Raw genomic sequence first — 19,538 nt, 5'->3', positions numbered from 1 at the left:
GGACATTGACTCAGGACATTAAGGGGAAGATAGCTTAGGCAAACTGAGGGAAAGGTACCCGAACCTTGGATCACTTACAGCTTCATGCTTCTTTATTGTTCGACTTCCTTGCTGTTACAACGTCTGCTAACTCCAACTACAACTCAATCTTTAACTCCGACTTTCACTCCTACGTCCACTATTATTACCAAAAAAGGCTTAACGCTTATTTTATAATATGGTTGTGTTTCCTTAACCTTGATATCTGACGTCATACCTGTGTAATATACGAGATGAGCCACAAATGACCGAATAAAAACAACCTTAAGAGCTAACCACTACTTTAAAGCCGATAACTCCCAGTTTAAGAAAACATCCATACTCGCAGTTGTGAACCTTGCGCTACCAGAAAGTACAAAAGATTAATGAAGACTAAAGAAAAATCGAATTCTAAATATATCGAAAAATCCCAAAATATCTTTCTCTGAAAAACTACAATTCTTAATTTCAACTACACAGCAATTGCTTTAATCAACGACGATGGTAAGTTCTTAATTAGCGGCAAGGACAGACCGCTCCCGCACGGTTTGCAACCCAAACATCATGACTTTGTAATGCAGCTCTGGTCTTATATCTTGTCCTAGGATAATGAAAACAATAGAGCAATGTCTTGAGTAACAAAATTGGCGTTACTTATCAATGTATATTAGGCCCGGAGGGTGGGTCATTTAATATTTTTGATAGCTACCGAATAAGGAGCGCCTGAATGGAGGAGAATTTCAACCACGTGTAAATCCATAAGGGAGTGCTGCTTGTTTCTAAATTTTGATCCTATTTCCTACATCCTGTATATCAAGAGCGTTTTTCACATTCAATGGTGGCGTTGGCAAAAAAATAGTCGCTAAGTTCAAATCTATGATGGGCCGATTAGAAAAAGTATAATTAGAGTAGGCTTCTTAGAAACCACAAAACTGCCAAACGTTGAAAATCAGCTATTTAGGGTTCGTTATGTAGGGATTAGCCTCAGTAAAAGTTCCCTCTGAACAACCCCCCTCCTTACGTAAAAAGGAATTGGAGAAAATTGTAAGCAACTGGTTAAACCCATACAAGTGAAACTAAGAATAGCCATAGATATCCGAGCGCTAATTAGAGTGGAAAAAATAAGCGTTTAAGCGGCGATGAGAGTTAGGTAAATTTTCATACCTTGACCTTCTGCACCTTCTTAAACCAAGAAAACCGCAACTTGTGGTATAGTAACTTCTATAAGAGGTATAGACGGTTGTGTAGTAGTACTGAGTTTCAAGACGGCAGTCAGCTACAAGAAGGAGAATTATCAATAGAAGATTGTTTCATAACGCATTCTCTTTTCGTGCATCACAACTCACACCAGGACCAGGTCAACACCCTGTTGCATCGACTACTCATGTTGTAAATATCAATGCAACACTGCCAAAAATAATTTAATACTTACATTTACAGCTACTGCCAGACATGTAATAGCAATTGTAACACCGGCAAGTATAAGAGCCAATGGTATTCACACAGTAGGCGTTGCCAAACGAGGAACATGAATGGCGTCCTGTTGTGCACTCGTCTAAATCCTGACACGTCGTTGTTGTAATGGGAGGGGTGAAGCCAGAATTGCAATGACATTGGTGCGACCCTTGAATGTTAACACATCTCGAGTTTAATGGACAGCTGTGAGATCCTTCAGAACACTCGTTAATATCAACGCATTTATGAGGACCTTGGTTTCTCCATCCGGACAGGCAGTTACATCGGTATGAACCTGCGTAATTGACACATAGTGACTCTGCTGGGCATGCATTTGCATTCTGGACGCATTCATTGATGTCTTTGCATATAGGCAAGCGCGCATCTGATGGATCTGGGTAATACCCGCTATTACATGTGCATTGCCAGCTTCCTGCTGTATTAATACAAGCAGAGTTGGGATCACATCCATCAACTCCGAGACTACACTCGTCGATATCTTTACACGCAAACTCCGAAACTTTCTCCCAGCCTGGATCACAGATACAGTAATAACTTCCAAGGGTGTTGACACATTTGGATGGACCAGGACATCTGTGAAGAATACGCGTTAAAGGGAAAAAAATAGAGCAATTATGTCGAGACAGTGCACTTCACGGCTTATGCAAAACCAAGTTTATGGGATTTAACGTTATTCATTCTAGGACTTGAATGACAATAGATAATAGGAAAGCTCTCTGTAGTAACTGTACATATCTCTCTCCATTCGAGGTATCCACAAATGCAGAGGATGTCGGATAATTTAAAGAACGAACTCCGTCAGTTTTTCTAGATGTTTTTCATCAGCTTTATGTTTTCGATTACTTGCTTAAAAAATAAAAATTAAATCGGACACCCGAATAGAAGCCAAACTACTTAAAGCCAAATCGAGAGATCACCTATTTTTATTGATTACATCTGTTCCTTTTGTGCATACGTCCACATATCAGGACATATAGGATGTGCCCCTCGTCTTCCCCATCTCATGTAATTCCCACGGGTAGACAAAGAATTTGGGAAAGCATTAGGATTAATTTCTTCCGAGTATTCGGATATTTACTTCTCTTTCTAATGCCCAATACTACTCCTTTTTTCATGCGAGGAAACTCACGCACCTAGATAAAATCTTAAAAAAAGTTACGTCCGGTAAATTAAAGAAATATTGGATGATACCTATCTGTTCCTTCAGCACATTCGTCTATATCAAAACAGATGGGATGTGCCCCTTTTCCACGCCATCCAGTGTTGCAACTGCAGTTAAATCCCCCCGGGAAGTTAATGCAGGTGGCCTGAGAATCACAGACATTTGGGTATTGGCACTCATCAGTGTCGTTGCAGGTTTTGCCATCGAAGGACCAACCCACAAGAGTGGGGCATTCACAGCGATAGGACCCTGGTGTGTTGATACATTGCGCGGGCGGAAGACATTCATGAGAGCCAAGAAGGCATTCATCAGTGTCCTCGCATATAACAGAAGTGCTATTCCACTGATATCCCGAGAGGCAAACACACGGAAGGAGAGAAGAAGGATCACGATTGCAAAAGCCATGTAGTCCACAGACTTCACCTTCCACAATGGGGCATGCTGCATTTTGATCGTAAGAAAAAACCGTAAGCTCTAAGTATAAAGTAAGTAATAAGGCTTCCCTCGTCTTCCATTTTTAATAAACAAATTTTCTCACCTTTGCTGCAATTTTGTCCAAAGAAATTGTCATTGCAAAAACAAGACTTGTTTTTGTAGGTTTCGTAGTCGTAGTTACGCGTCCCGTGACCACTGCAGAGAGTCTCTGGTGAACAAATGCTGCAGTCGAGTGGTTGCCTTGTCCAGCCATGGTCACAATAGCACTTCCCGTCAAAGTCACAGTGCCCATGGCCTGAGCATCTGACTTCTGACATGCATACTGAGCAGTTAGCTCCTCGATAATGCCTAAGGCAATCACAAGTACCATTTCGTAAGCACTTTCCATGACTTGAGCAGAGGGCGTTTGGATCGCACTTGGAACATCTCCCGTATGGTTCAAACCACTGACGTTTCCACCCATACATACATGTACATGTGTAACTGCCTTGATTATCTGTGCAATATGAGTTCTCAATACAAGTGTGTGACCCATGAGAACATTCGTCGATGTTTGTGCAGTTTGTACCGCTGCCTGTCCATCCTGGGTTACACTTGCATTCGTAAGAACCAGGGGTGTTATAACAAGAGGCATGAACTCCACAGAAAGGAGAGTCGCTTTTGCATTCATCAATGTCTGAGCAGCTGTAGCCATCTCCCGTGTAACCCGACATACAACTACAGTTATAACCACCGATGTAGTTGCCACAGGACGCTCTTGGGTGACAATTATTGAAGTCTATGCTTGAACATTCATCTACATCTTGACACAAGGTTCCGTTCCGTTGAAAACCATTTTCACATGCACAAAAGTAGCCACCAACGGTATTGATACATACGGACTTTAGAGTACAGTTTCCAATTTTCAAAGAACATTCATTTATATCAGAGCAGTTGGTGAGTCCATCCCCAGCAAATCCAGAATTGCACTTGCAGTAAAATGACCCGACAGTGTTAAGACAAGAAGCATTTGAATGGCAAGTATTATTTGTGAAGCATTCGTCGGTATCTTGACAGGCCCATTTACTTCTATCGATGTGGTATCCCTCTTGACATGTGCACTCATATGATCCTGCCGTGTTCTTGCAAATCATTTCTTTCGAACAGTTATGAAAGGTTTGGTTGGTAATGCTGATATTTGCACTTGAAGCACCTGTTGCGTACCAAGGAATCGAAATAAGACTGGAAATACTCTCCCCAGACTGAATTACCTGCACAGTGGCTTCGATGCATTCTATTTGTTGGCTGTCGCTGTGATCACAGGCACAAACCAAGGTAGTGTTGGAGTCACGGACTGAATCTCTGGAATTGTTACGGAAAATACAAGCTTCCGTGGAGGAACAGACACCGGCTTTGCACTCCTCCAGGCCACCTGCAATCGTTTTAGTAATGGTTCCTTCACATTCATTAATTTCGAAACAAGCATCTCCGCTCTGAAAGTATCCCGAACGACATCTACATTCAAAGCTTCCCTTGCGGTTAACGCAATCAGCGTTTTCCTCGCAGGAGCCATAGAACTGTGGATTGAGACACTCATCAATGTCAACACACGTAGTTCCATTTTCATCTTGAGTAAATCCATCGGGGCATACACAGTAGTGTTCCACACCCACTGCTATACAAGTCATGTTTTGACCACATCTGCTTTTATTGGAATTGCATGGGTTTACAGGATCACACGATGAGTTGTCCACGGCATCACATTTGCATTCATATCCACCAAGCAAATTCTGACACAGCGGGGCAGAAGCAGGACAGTCAAATTTTTTTAACGAACATTCATCGATATCCATGCAAGATTTCCCAGTGTTTAAAAATTCTCCAATGCAAGTACAGACGTCTTGAGTAGTATAGGTAACGTTTATCCCAACCGAATGAGTCTCGTTGTTTGTCTGATTTCCACATTGGTATTCCGTGCATACCCTTTTTTTATCCTCAAATCCTTCCATGCATTCACATTTGAAACTTCCATATGAGTTCGTACAAAACGCAAATGGGTCACAGGCAGCCAAACCAAGAGCACACTCGTCTAAATCCTGGCATTCTTTCGTAGAGGTCTCCAATGTAAAGCCATCTTTGCAATGGCAAGAATGATTACCAGGCAAATTATGACATTTCTGGTTGGTAGGACAAACAGATTCGTTTAAACATTCGTTGACGTCAAAGCAAAAATAACCATCACCTTCCCATCCTTCTTCACAAGAGCATTTAAAACCGCCAATAGCATTGGTGCAGATTGCATTAGCTTGGTTTTCATATGTAGAGCAATTGTGTCTGTCCTCAAAGCATTCATCTATGTCAACACAAACAGGATTCATATCGAGGTAACATTGTCCATGTGCTGCTGATCTGTAGGTGTCATTTTTTCGCCATCCATGTTTGCACGAGCAGGTATAATTCCCCTCGGTATTGAAACAGTTCTCATTTCCACAGCACAAGTGTCTATTGGACTCGCATTCATTGACATCCGTGCAGTTGTAGCCATCGCCAGTCCATCCTTCCTCGCAAACGCATTTGTAACTCCCAGGTACATCTAAACAGTTTGCATTAACGCCACAGTTGTCGTAATTATTTTTGCATTCATCCACATTTTCGCAGAAAATGCCATTTCCAACCCAACCTTCGTTGCAGTAACACTCGAATGTTCCGTTACCTTCGATACATTGGCCATTTTCGGAGCAAATGTTGCTATCATTAAAGCAATTTCCTCTTTTCACACAAGAAAAGCCATCTCCATAAAAGCTATTTCTGCAACGGCATTTTACGTATGGCAAAGAATCATTTGAAGTCATACAATCAGCATTTTCGTCGCAGATGTCGAGGTGGGACTCTGACTCACAGCCCCCACAGTCCAAGCCGTCAAAATTACAGGCTTTTGTATCACAAGCTGGATCACAAGAACCATCATTGATCGAGGTTAGAGCGCAACCTTCCGCACAAGTGCAATCTCCACCATCAAAGTCACATATTCTATTATTGCATTCTTTATCACATTGACCATTACTAAGGTATTCCTTCGGACATATACTTGAAGAGCACATGCAGTCCATTTTATCGTAGTCGCAAGATTCTACAAAGCATGCCATGTCACACACTCCGTCTCCTATTGATGTGTTTGAGCATCCTTGAGAACACTGACAATCACTGGCATCAAAAGAACATTCTTCTACTTGGCATTCTGATTGACAGATACCATCTCCTACCATGTCCACCTGGCATTCAGCAGCACACTCTTGAACGATGGGTGTCGGACAGTCACCATTATCAAAGTTGCATGCCTGCACATTGCAAGCAGAATCACATGCCTCATCACCTAGAAAACGAGGAAGACAGCCCTCATAGCAAAGACGCATTGCAGTAGCTGTTGGATTACAGTCTCCTCCATCCATTTTACAAGACGACACATTGCAAAAAACGTCACAAAATCCATTTCCGATCATAGGAGGAGAACACGACTGAGGGCAGTCATCGCTTAGAACCTGCGAAGTGCAATCTCCGTAATCGTACATACAAGACGCTTTATTACACTCATCATCACAAACACCATCTCCCTGAATGTCCTGGCTGCAAGAACAGGTTGCGGCGAAGAGGCAGTCGCCGTCATCTAGACTGCATTGCTGTGTGTTGCACTGATGGTCACAAATGCCATCTCCTAAGATTTCTGAAGCGCAACCAGGACTGCACTCCTTTTTCGCACAGTCACCACCATCGTAGTCACAGCTTGTGGAGTTGCAGGTGTGGTCGCACAATCCATCTCCAAGCCATGTATCTGGACAAACACAGATATCCTGACAGTCTCCTTTATCGTGTAAACACATAGGTGTATTGCAGCTCGGATCGCAAACGCCATCGCCAATCCAATGTTCTGGACAAAGCAGAGTGCATAATTTAACTTTAGAGCAATCATATCCTTCCCATCCAAAGTTACAGACACATACACCATCGATACAAGTACCGTGACCAGAGCATTGACTTGGACAGTTGTTTATCTGACACTTTTTTCCTGTATAGTAAAAATCACATTGACAACTCCCGTTTACCATGCAAATACCATGACCAGAGCACCAAGACAACGAGCTGCACTCAGTAGATAAATACAAAGATGGGTCGTAGTCGTTTAACTTGCGTAAGACAGACTTTTGACGGTAAATCTTGATATGAAAATATGTCTCCCCGTTGGAGCTTTCGTTTTCAACAAGGGCGAAATCCAACAATCTAGCTTCGGAAAGTATTGCTAATCCCACTTTGAATCTTGTTTGATTTCGAAGTGATGACGTTGTAATCTCAGCAATATCGTAGTCGCCGCCATTTCTACCATATGGTGATACTTGATCAATTCCAAGCTCGATGAGTTTTTCGGCGGTTAACAATGTGATTTTTTCCAATGATGCGTTCTGAGATATCACATTTTCCACAAATTTTACAACTGGGCGCCTGTAGCTTTGAAAAATAAGTAAGGAATGCAGATCATCACAGTTACGTATTTCGAGTACAACCTCTTTTGCTAAGGAAAAGACGCTTAGTGGTCCACGTGCAATAAGGATATCCTTCTCTCCAGTTATTTTCTTTAGGCGGTGTAGCAACCTAACTGAAGTGTCAGCAAATATGTCATTTATACCTCCAGAGTGTACTGAGAAGCCAGATAAATTGAAATGCGTTGTTATGCACTCACCATTGTCGTAACTGCATTCTGTTGTGTTACAATCTTGGTCACAGATTCCATTGTAGAAATGTATTACTTGAGAACAGCCGGGGCTGCAAGGAAGTAAGTAAGGCAAAGGATCTTTTAAGGCACCATCGTGCACAACCTTGACTCTAACGAAATCAGGTAATAAAGAATCATTTCTCGAGAGCGTTGTCCCAATAATCTGTCCACCATGTACACTGGTGATATTAAAGGGTTTTAAGTGGGACACTGTTACAGAAAAACCTTCCCATTCACTTTTAGGCCAGCCAGTAATCTGCAGACTGTCCTCTGTTATGTTTACGTTACCAGAAATTGGTGAAGAGATAACTGATGACTGATGTACAAGTACGTCAAGCGACTTCGTTATCTCAAAGCAGCCTTTCAACAACATACCAGTACATGGCTCCTTGACATTCCAAGCACATCTTTCAGTTCGTAGACATTGTTCTCTACTCAAAATCATATCACAAGTGGGAATTCCCTTCCGCTCAGATGCTAAAGATCCAAAAAGTCCACAAAAGCTATGTAGTCCGGCCCTATTCACACCGATGCGTAGCATTCTTGGGAACAGAGGATGAAAACTCGAACTTGTAGCACGATTTTGACAGTCTTGTGGTGTCCCTATATTCGGTATGGTTACATGAAAATTGAAGGCCAAGGTGGAATCTCCTTTGTCTGCTCTGTTTGCCATTTGAATGTCAGTTCCATTTACCTTAAACCTGCGAGATATGAACTGAAATGTATCGTTTTCTTGCGCCGTGTAGACACAGCCATCTTTGGAACAATCATCTCCATAGACACCTGGAATGCAGTAACATTTACCACCTCTACAGATTCCTTTACCGTTACAAAGATGTCCATGGCTTACAGGACAAGTAGAGGTGCAAGTTCCCTGGTACCACTCCACCGAGTTGCACAAAGCTGGCGATCGTGGTCCTTGTGGACCACCTTCATGACAGGCTGGTCCCTCATCGGACAACAGAGACTGACACCAACCGCACCCTTTTCGCACAGTACAGTCTGAACATCTTTGACTAAGCTGGCACGTTTCACTACATGGAAGTTTAAAAAATGTGTGATTTTTGCTACATTGGTTTTTTGACTTTTTCGAAAGGCATTCATTCGAGCTCTCGCACCAAAAACAGCTGCTACTCGCTCCACTAAAAATGCATTGTTGGCAAGTGATATAAGTTTCGCAGATGCTTTCTTCATTTCCCTCGCTTTCAAGATTTGTTATATTTGCTCCTAACCTCACTAAGTCCAGAAAAGTGCTCAAACAAAACTCTTTTATCGGAGACACAAAACCTTTCAAGCTGGAAGTTGCCTTTGACAATTTAGAAGGGAGTATCACTGGATCCCAGATCTTATTATCGTCTGGCGTTTTCGAAAGGTTTAGAAATCTTCTATACCTCGTTTCCCAGCTGAATGTAACATCGGAACTTGAGGGGCAATAATAATCAAATAGAAAGTTTGAAAGCTTTCCATTCTTAGGAAAATCAGCCATTTGTGCACCGAAAATATAGCCATCAAGAGCACTATTGATCGTTGACATGGAAAGTCGATTTTGGCAATATTCTTGTCTCGTTTGCGAGAAACTCCACGTGTTTAAAAACTCTTCTGTGCTTAATAGTACGGAGGAGATCCAAGTAAACAATTCGATGGGATCTCTGATGTGTGGGTGTAAAAAGCTGCTTTCGACTCCAGATAGATGTGCAACCTTGGACGAAAGAAATCCAGCCATGATAAAGTCTAACTCAATAAAGGATCCATTAAAACTGTAATATCCTGTCAAAGTTCTTGAAAAATTTCCTGTCGTTAACGTTTTTAAAGTTTTGTAAGGAATAGGGTGGAAGAAAGACAAAAATTTCCAAATCCTGGCATAGCGTTTCTCTCGTGGACCTGCCTTTAAAGAGTGCAAAAATGACCACACTAGTGAGGCTATTTTTTCTGGAGTTTCAAATGGAAACATTGTCTCTACCTTCCAAATATCACAGAAAAGCTGATCACAAGGAGAGGATGAGATGTTCACCAGGAATCTTTTAGTGATAGAACTAACAAGATTGCTAGCAGTTACATTTATAACGAATTCTCCTGATCGTGAAAAATAATGTGATACGGATCCAGTAATATTGCGCTTTAAGCTCTCATCTCCAAAGTCAATATCAAAGGAGACGTTTGTTCCAGTAGCTGCTGGAATAAAGTGTACAGCACGGCAAGGCTTGAAATCTCCCAATATGCGAAGGCTGATATCCGTGACTGGAGCCTGGATAACAACAATTGCGCTCTCTGAGGAATTGCTGACATCATTTTGCGCCCAGACGTCCACAGCATAGACTCCTGGAGAGGTGAAAACGTGTGATGAGACACCGTACCGGCTAAAAGCAGTGTTAAAACTGTACTTGTACTCAACATTTGTTCCCGATACTGTAAACGCCGAGAAGGAAACTTCCTCACCGATTGGTTTAGGGCTATCTGATATTATTGCTACAGCTTTAATTGGTCTTTCACAATAGGTACCATTTCCGATCCATCCACGTCTACACTCACATCTAAATGATTGGCCTTCAGCTCCATTACGAAGGCATGTGGCATGTGGGTGACAGTTATTTTCTCCTGTTTTACATTTACCTTTGTTGATAATTTCGTCGTAAGACGTCTTTTTGTCTGCCATGTCTTTTTTAAAGCCGTTTGTAGATTTTCAGAAGAACGTTTTGCATCCCTTTGTGCTTCATCTCGCAGCACTGTTTTAAGTTGTTTTTCTTTTCGAGCACCTTCCAGCTCTCGTTCTTTACTCCTCACTCGAGTCCTTTGGTCGCTTTGATCTCTTTGTAATTCATTTTTTTCACCCTCTCTTCTCCTTTTTTCGTCAGTAAGTGCATCGCGTCGATAGATTGCACGTTTTCCAATCCACCCACCAAACGTTTTTATAATCTTTCCACCAATGTCACGAATTCCACGAGCTATCTCATCCGCTATTTTGTGAGCTAAATCACCTATTCGGTTGACTACATCTTTTAATGTCTTTGAAATGTTTGTTAGAACTCTTTTTGCCTCCTTAACAGCATTGTCGATGCGAATAGTCTTCTTTATAGCTTCCGTCAACGCTTTATTTGTTTCAGCAAGTCGTCTCCCTGCTTGTTCTGCAATCTTTCCTACCTTCTGGACGGTTTTCTCGGCTACTTCTACGGCTTTTGATGCTGCCTCTCTTAAGCCTCTTGCTGCCAGTACAGCAGCTTTATTTAAATTTCTTGCAGCCTCAGCCACGGCCTTTTCAGCGTCGACAAGGTCGTTAAGAAATTTTCCAAGTTCTCTTGCGGGGAATTTGAGCCCAACCTCCAGCAAGTCTTCAAAAAGCCGACCCATATTTCCAGCAAAATCCAGAACACCTTCTACAAATGCCCGCAGTAGCTCAGTGGGACTACTAACGAGGAGATTTTTAATCAAGCTAAGAGCTTCTTTCTTGATGAGCTTTTCAAAAAGGTGAGGAATTTTCTCTGGCCTTGCGTCCCTTGTGTCGAATGTTAATAATGGTAGCTCTATTCTTATTCCCATGAAATGGAAACTAACTTTTGCTGAGCTCCTCCCTGGGAATGATATCTTCAATTCCCCATTAAAGCCAGTACTTAGGACAATTCTTCCAATGTCTACTCCGGCCACATTTATTTCACCAAGGTCGACCTCGAGGAAGATTCGAATTTTTGCAGCTGCCTGAACATTAAAAGACAATCCTTTCCTTATCAGATCAATAATCATGTCAGCTCCCATAAAAACAGCCCTGGCCCTTACAACCGATGTGGAGAATGAACTCATTACGTATAGATGAGACTTGGACAGTCGCACACCGAAAAGGTAGATATCTGCATTTGCATCAATAACAAACGAAAGACCTGAAAGAAACCTTGCGGTGACTTTTCCATGAAAACGAATTACTCCAAGTAAACTGAATCGTAGTTCACCTGATATGGTTATGGAATCTTTTGAAACTTTTGCCTCACCAGTCAAAAGCAGTAAGGAATTCAGTTTCACGACGGCTTTTGATAAAAATGTCACCGGATTTGCAGAATCTCCCAGGTTAACGCGGGCCTCGGCATCGAGATCTAGTTTTATCAGGTTGGCTATACCCGCAGCAACTCTAAAAGAGAGACCAGCATTTCCGAAATTCTTTATACGAAGTTCAACATCTGTAGAAAGAAGAAGCAGGTCGGCTGAGGCTATCAATAAGGCATCATCTCCACTTGCGTGAACTGGATAAGGCCATATATCTTCGTTTTCCTTTAGTTCATTGGCTGACGACGCCGCAAATTTAAGTACCGACCACCTGAAGGGACCAATATTAAAAGCTATATCAATAACACGGTAACGGAGTGGAACAGTTTGTAGAAGCCATTTAGGTTCAAATGTCTTGAAAAAGTTCATCCATCCAATAAGAAACATCTTGCCATCTATCGGTGGAACTCGTAAAGTGAGTCTACTACCACCTGTAAATGTCGGAAGCTGGATCATAGTCAACTCATTATCATGTGAAAACTTCAAAACGAGTAAAGTACTGTTAGCCGTTTGTAAATCCTCTTTCGATAGCAAGTAATCAACGTCTGTGTAAAACTTTAAAATCCCAATAAAGAAAGACGAAAGCGTTCCAAAGTCACGGTAGTCTGGTCTTCTATGATATATCGTCGCTTGAGCTTTAGCGCCAATGAGAGTGGCATACTTGATGGAAAGGGGGGCGGCAAAAATGGGAACTGGATAGACTCCAACAATGACGAAAAAGCAGTCTCGGCAGAGAATTCGCGATTCCATTTCCTCTGCACTAATAAATAAAGGATTGTCTTTCGGAAGGTGAGAGAGAAGAAATAAAAACTTGAGATCCCAGAGGTAAACTTCGACATTCACATCCACGAAAGGCACACCAAAAACCGAGCCAATTGAAAATTTTTTTAACGAAATTCCTGCTAAATTACCAGAAAGAGTAAGTGGCGTCAGAACGTCGACCGATTCGTCGTTCTGAACTTCAATAGCGAAGGTTAAAGGGCCGCTCTCACTGATGGATATGGTAGCATGGATCTCCTTCGGAAATTCTGGACTTTTGAAGCGTTCAATGCCCCTTGGTAAATTGTCGACGTTAGAGCCAATCTTTTGCAAGAAGCCTATTATATCTGGTGGAGGCCACAATGGTAAGTTAAGGTTAAAAAAGTCAAAGAGGAACGGAATCTTCTGAAAAAATTGCCTCAAAAAAGGCGGCGTCAGTGGAATGCAAAGTTTTTCCAAGTCCTGAACATTAACGGCAGATGAAAATCCATCCTTTGTGTAAGCAAAGGATGGAAGTTGAAGTCTCACGTAGGAATCCTTCTGACAAAGCCAGGTAAAATCACAGGTGTACCAATCTTTGCTTTTACTGCAAGGTATTACTTCGTCCAAAATTGGAATTTCTTTGAGCCTGATTGCCAAACCTGTCTCTTCTGTCACCGAGATGTCCAAAGTTAACGAGTCTTTGAATACTTTGAAAGGCAAATGTTTGTTGAGGACATCGAACCCATTGACAACGATAGCTAATTGAATCTGGGGTTTTTGAGGTGAGACAAATACGATTTTTGGATTGAAGAATTTGATATCTAATTTACAACTAATCCCGGCAAGTTCCTTCTCAATCGTAACGTCGCGTAGCGTCTTTTTTATACTGAATGTAGCCGAACTTGATTTTACAGTTAGTATCCCTTCAAGGTCGCTTAGATGCTTCTCCAGCGGCACACCCTTAACAGATGCTTTGATACTTGCGGTTAGTTCCCACTCCTTATTTCGCCTCAATTCGAGATCCAGATGTTGAACGGCAAGTCTCACTTTAAAAATGTTTGTTGGATCAGGCAGTGGAAGTGGAAAACGAAAACCAGCGTCGAAACCGTGAAGATGGCATCCAATGCTTGCGTTTAGAATTTGAAAGTTTCGTTTGCTAAACGTTATCCCCAATCTATTCAAGGTCACTGTATTGAAATTCAAGAGGGCAGCTGGTACAATCTTTAAAAGTTCGTCGCCACCAATAAGATCAGCAATGTCGCGCAAAACCAATGGCTGATTTTCCAGTTCCTCTATTTCTAGAAGAATGTGATCATTGTCAAGTGACAAAGCTGTTGGAATAATGGCTCTTCCAAGCTGGATTTCTACGAAGATAGTAGCTTTGACTTTTTGCTTTACTGCGTCAAAGGGATGTGCAACAAATAGCTGAATTTTAATATGTTTAATGCGTATTCTCAAAGGAAGCCAGACATCTGTGAGGTTAGCTTCTACTGTGCATGTTATATTGGATAGTTTGAATTGAGCGTTTGGAATGAAGGTTGCTTCAAATTTTTCCAACACAAACTCGTTGGCATTTGATAGAATCTGGTCCGGAAGAAGCGACTTTAAATCAAATCCACCACCTACCAATGAAACAATGGAACCTGCTGATAACGGATCGGTCTTTTTTGGTTGAAGAGTCAATTTCCAAGCCCGAGTTGAGTACTGTGGCATTACTATGACACCTTGGGCCTGGATGACATTGGCGCCTACTCCAAGTGTGACGAGGCATGCCAAACGTCCATCGACACTTAATTTGGGAACTTTCTGCACTCTTAGTTCGGCTTTTACTCTTTCTATCCTCAGCCAGTTGTTGATCAGTGTCACTGGATCGTTGAGTGTAAAATCCAGCCTAAAACTTTGTATGTTCAGTTTCCTCAAGGGAGAAAGCAATCCTAAGTTTAAATATCTCACTGTAATCTTCACTTTGTCAAACACCGCCGGAAAAAGACTTTCTAGAACAAATCCTCCAATAAGATGTTGGCCAATTTCTTTGATTGTTATTTCAGGCGATCCGTCGAAGTCCATTATAAGCTCAGTTAAATTTGATGGGGTTGAGCCAAATGGTAATTGAAAAGGGATGGGATATTTTTTCATAATAAACAGCCCTTTCAAAGCTGCACGAAGAATATTTTTCATTTTAACATGTAGGGTTATATTCTGAAGGGCCAACGGAAATCCAATCAGGTTCCACCGTTCAAGGGCGGTTGCGGTTAGGTTAAACATAACCAGGCGTCCTGTATCGGATTCAAATCTCGCTTCGAAAGGCCAGAGGGATATGTTGCCGATGACTTCTGAAATTGGTGAAAGTAGGCCTTTTGGGATCGCATTTCCAACCAAAGGTAAGATGGTAATTTCTGATAGCTCAAAAATCACAGCACGTGTAAGTTTAAGTGTTATCAACGAACGCTTTGACGCCGGAATGTTGCATTCTAGTGGTAATACAAGTCGCTTCATGTTGTTGACAAGCTCAAATCCGGTAGATATGTAGAGCATATAGGTCGGTATGTCTCTGAGATCCTTAACACGAAGTATCATGGTGGGGGCTATCAGTGAACAACAAGATCTGAAAAATGACCAAGCTTTTGATATCCTTATATCAATACTGAAAGAGTTCACAGAATCAAAATTGTTCGAGAACTGAACCTCTGATAACTGTACCAGCGAGTCTTCGGTGATGTCTAGCCCTAGAAGACCAGCGTCTGGAACATTTTTTAGCCCCGGAATCATCTTTTTAAAGGCATCTTGGAGGAGCCTCTGTAGTTCAGAAGTGTTCACGGGCTTAACCAGAGATAATAGCTGACCAGTGGAAGTATTTTTTAGCTCTAGTTCCAAGTTTGTATTTCCCAGTATGAGTGATCCTCTTAACTTGAATATCTGAGGGGACATCATAACTGTTGCGTTAACGATGGATATAATTCCAGCTCCACCCAGGTCCCAAGGAGTACTGCAAACGGCCTTCAATTCATCGATTTCGAACTTTGTCAAATTTTCAAGGAAAGAAATAGTTAGTTTTTCGAGAGTGATCTCAGGGATGAAGCTCTCCAGAGCTGCTGGAAATCGGCTTCCGGTGGCACCTGTCAGTATTCCGATAAACTGCTTTAGTGGGACTCGAAATACACTGTTCTTAGGAAGGCTAATTGCCAGATTCTGGTCCCCTTTTAGGGGCACTTTCATCTCGAACGGTATACGTATATTTCCTTCCAAAACCATATTTCCTTTAACAAACATAACATATGCTTTACCAACTTCAATTTGAACCCAGAACGATGAATTTTCAACAGTGAAGAAATCATCTAATGGTTCCCACGAATACTTCGGAAGAGCTGCTCCAAATATAACTTTTGTCAATGAAAGGTCATTTGCCAAATGAAAAGATGCTCTTTGAAGTGAAATGCCACTTATAACCGAAAGTCCCGTTTTTGTCAGTCCATTCAAAGATTTTTCAAGTGTTGCTGGCCCATAGAAATTTAGAAAAATATCTTTTATAAACGGAGAGATACCAAACATTTGCACCGACTTTGAAAGCTCGATTATTGCCTCTTTCGACGGTGGTGGCCATTCAAATTTGCAGGGTAAGCTCAAGTTTCCGAGTACTATGTGACCACTCAATAAGGTGTAATTTAGCGTATACAGCAGTTTCATATCATTCAGGTAGAAATATGGAAAGTTCCATTTTGTCTTTGACAGCAACACCATTTGTAGATCAGTTATTTGGTAAGGACCGAAGAAATTCGAGGAAAATCTCAAGTTCATTTTGGTGACTTGGATTTCTGTCAAGAGTGACCCTATAAATGAGGGAAAAGCCTCATTCAGTCCTCCAAGGTTTTGAATATGGGTAAAGTTAGCATGTATTGTCTTTCCTTTCTGAAGAGATATCGAAATTTCTTTGGCTTTTGTCGGAATTTGAATATGAAAAGGAAATGTCACAATTGACGGCTGGCCTAAGTCCATTTGACCGAGAATGTCCGCTTTCACGTCTGGCGAAAGTAAAACTATGGAATTGTTAAGCTTTAAGCTTAAACTCACATTTGATAACTTTGTTGGTAATGACGCATGACTGAAGACATTCCAACTGTTGGGTAGCTGAGCGAGAATGGACATTTCGTCTATCTCCAGCCTTGGCTTCCGTCTGAAAACGAGTTTTAACAGGTCGAGGCGAAGTCCGGCTGAAGAGTTGATGCTCATGAAGGGAAGGTTTGGTCGATGACCTTTCCTCTCTTCCAAACAGGACAGGAGACTGGTTACAGAAACAGATATTCTTCTGTCTCGCTCGACTTCAAAAATAAATTGCATGCCGGTAACTTTGGACATTTCAACCTTGAAATATTGGTCGCATACCCGGATACTGGCGTGAAAGATATAATGTCCTTGTGAAAATTCAAGTGTAGCATTGGTGATGTTTATTCGCCGTAGAACTGAAAATGGATCAGTTGATTCTGTTTTCACGTTAACCACGGTCATATTGACCAAACCCGGGGCCAATCCAAAGACAAAACTTGAAACTTTGACGTACGGAGAAATGCTACTGACTGCACTCAGAGTCTGTTCATTCACAACACCGGCAAGTACTGGCACCAAATGTCCAAAGTCAACAGTAGCGTCTACATCGCCAACACGAATTTCCATATTAGCATTGGGTCTTTTCGGGAAGGCAATTTCAACGGGTAAACCATGAAACGACCCTCGATTTAAGGCAGTAATGATACCTACAGCTTTTACACTGAGCGATTTGCTCATAAACTCAAGTTTTATGTTTAACTTTGGCTTCAAAATTTTGAATTTAAACTTGTTCAAAGCATCCCAGCCTGGAATAGTGAGGACAATCTGAATAGCTGATACGTTTCCTTCGCTAAGCGATATCAGAAACTTTTCAATAGAGAGACCAAAGTTTCCGACGCCAACCAAATGAATTGGTGGCAATGAGCTGCTGAATCCTACCTGTTGAAGGAGTCGTTCAGCAAATTTATCAACATCGGGAACAGGAATTGTCTGGTTCGTCGACAACTGTATGGATCCATTTGTGTGCAAGGGCCATGAGAACTGAAGGGAGATGTTTAAACCTCCAATAGTTGCATCGGCATGCTGTTGACCAGAACTATCATTGCGAATGTTAAAAAGCTTGATGTCTACTCTCTTTAAGACCATTTCCACGTCCCACAGCGAGCTCAAGTGTCCCTGGTATGCAGCCTGGCAGCTAACAAGGCAGGAGACCTTTGAGGAGAATAATAAAAAAAAAAGCAAGCTTTGTTTTGATTTTTGATTAAATTTATGAATGATTTAAACCATTTTCCTTGAATTATGATAATGGAGCTCGCAGCGCGCGCAGCGTAGCCCCATACTTAGCAGTAACTTATCTAGCCCAGAGAATTTGGTTTGGTGTTCGACCGTACGTCCTTACATACTGTACTGTTACTTTTAGCATGCGCGGCCAACTGCATTACAGGTATAAGTTTAGCCATTACGTAAGAAACGCGAAAGAGAACAAGAAAAGGCGAGTATCTAGCGAAGTGCAAAGTGCGAAGGAAATACTAAGAGCTACTGAAAACAGACTGAAAAATGGAAAAGAAGTTATGTTACGAATTTTTTCTTCGCTGGAAAGTTTCAAATAATGGCGAACACCGTAAGCAAGTTTATATCATTCACTCTTCAGTCAACTATTTCAGGTTTAACTTTATCAATATTTAAAGAAATCACGCTTTGTCGTAGGCTTGATTACCAGCCACTGTTCGGGAACCGGAGCCCGAGGAGAAACGAAAAAACCGGACTCGAGAGAGCGGGGGAAATCGAGCCAAGCATTGTCGAAGATGCGAGGTTTTACCTTTAAACTGGGGTAATGGCCTCTCTGAATATTAAAACCTTGTGATTTGTGTTTTCTGGTCGATTGCCTCATTCAAAGTCTTAAATGACAGACCTTGGCGCCTAGCGAGTTCTGACCTTTTTTTGCGCATTGAAAGTACGATTTGGTGGCCAGAAAGTGTTCCCATATAGCACGTGGCCAAAACGATCATGTTACATAGCTGTGACGTGGAAAACGACGGTGAAGAAAGGAGAAATCAAGAAGAGAGGATGAACATATTGTCGGAGCGCCAAATAGTGTTACTTGCAGGAATTATACAAATACAGCGGGTCTTTCTATACACTAATTTCTAAAGGATTTAGCGGTATAGGCAAAATGAACGATCGTCAACATAGAGGAGTTTTTACTCTTTAGGTCTTATGCTCCGTCCCGGTTTCGAAGACGGCTGTTACGAACACATACCACCATTCAAATCAAATGAAAAGGTGGCATATGACTTCAGCTTAAAAGAATGCTCAATAGGGAGCCTATTTCCACACGATTGTTTCATGTTCTCTTTAGCTGACACTGCGCAAGCAAAGAATGATGAGCTTCTTATTGTTGTTAATTACACACACTTGAGATTTACGTATATTCCTTGTCTTTCCAAATGATAACATTCGCGCTTATCGTAAGAAAATCTTACCAATTGTAATCTCCTTTGCATTTTAATAACAGAAATGCATCATTTGTAATAGTGGTCAAGCCCTTTCCTGAGCTGTCCGAAATCCTGTTGCTTGAACAGTGTGAACCTTACGGCAATTGCTAGCATAAACACAAGTCGAACGGGTCGTGCATTCTCCTAACATCCACCTCACGAGCCATCAATTTCCCCCTCCCCCTTCCGAAAGAAACTGAAAGTAGCGACAATAGCAACAACAACAACAACAACAACAACAACTTTATCACCCCATAATTTAGGAATTACAGTCATTTGTAAAAAAACTCATTTGATAAACTTGTTTAAGGGTTACCAGCTTCCTGAAATAGCTAAGTAGCTAAAAACACCAGAGAGCTGATTTAAATAGTGTAAATTAAATATTTACAGCGGAGGT

General features: G+C 41.6%; 1 protein-coding gene across 1 annotated transcript in view; it reads right to left on the bottom strand.

Moving 5' to 3' along the window:
- Positions 1–70: 70 nt before the first annotated feature.
- Positions 71–19,538, bottom strand: part of LOC111333779 (uncharacterized) — a 21,792-nt gene continuing 2,324 nt past the window's right edge. The window contains 6 exon segments of the mRNA XM_022939402.2: positions 71–619; positions 1,183–1,294; positions 1,451–2,067; positions 2,686–3,097; positions 3,195–10,494; positions 10,497–17,858. Coding sequence (XP_022795137.2) covers positions 535–619; positions 1,183–1,294; positions 1,451–2,067; positions 2,686–3,097; positions 3,195–10,494; positions 10,497–17,858 — 15,888 coding nt within the window. The 3' untranslated portion in view covers positions 71–534.

The sequence above is a fragment of the Stylophora pistillata genome, chromosome 12, assembly GCF_964205215.1.
Source record: "Stylophora pistillata chromosome 12, jaStyPist1.2, whole genome shotgun sequence".
Taxonomy (NCBI): Eukaryota; Metazoa; Cnidaria; class Anthozoa; order Scleractinia; family Pocilloporidae; genus Stylophora; species Stylophora pistillata.
Note: the sequence above shows the minus strand (reverse complement) of the source record. Positions and strands in the feature narration are given on the sequence as shown.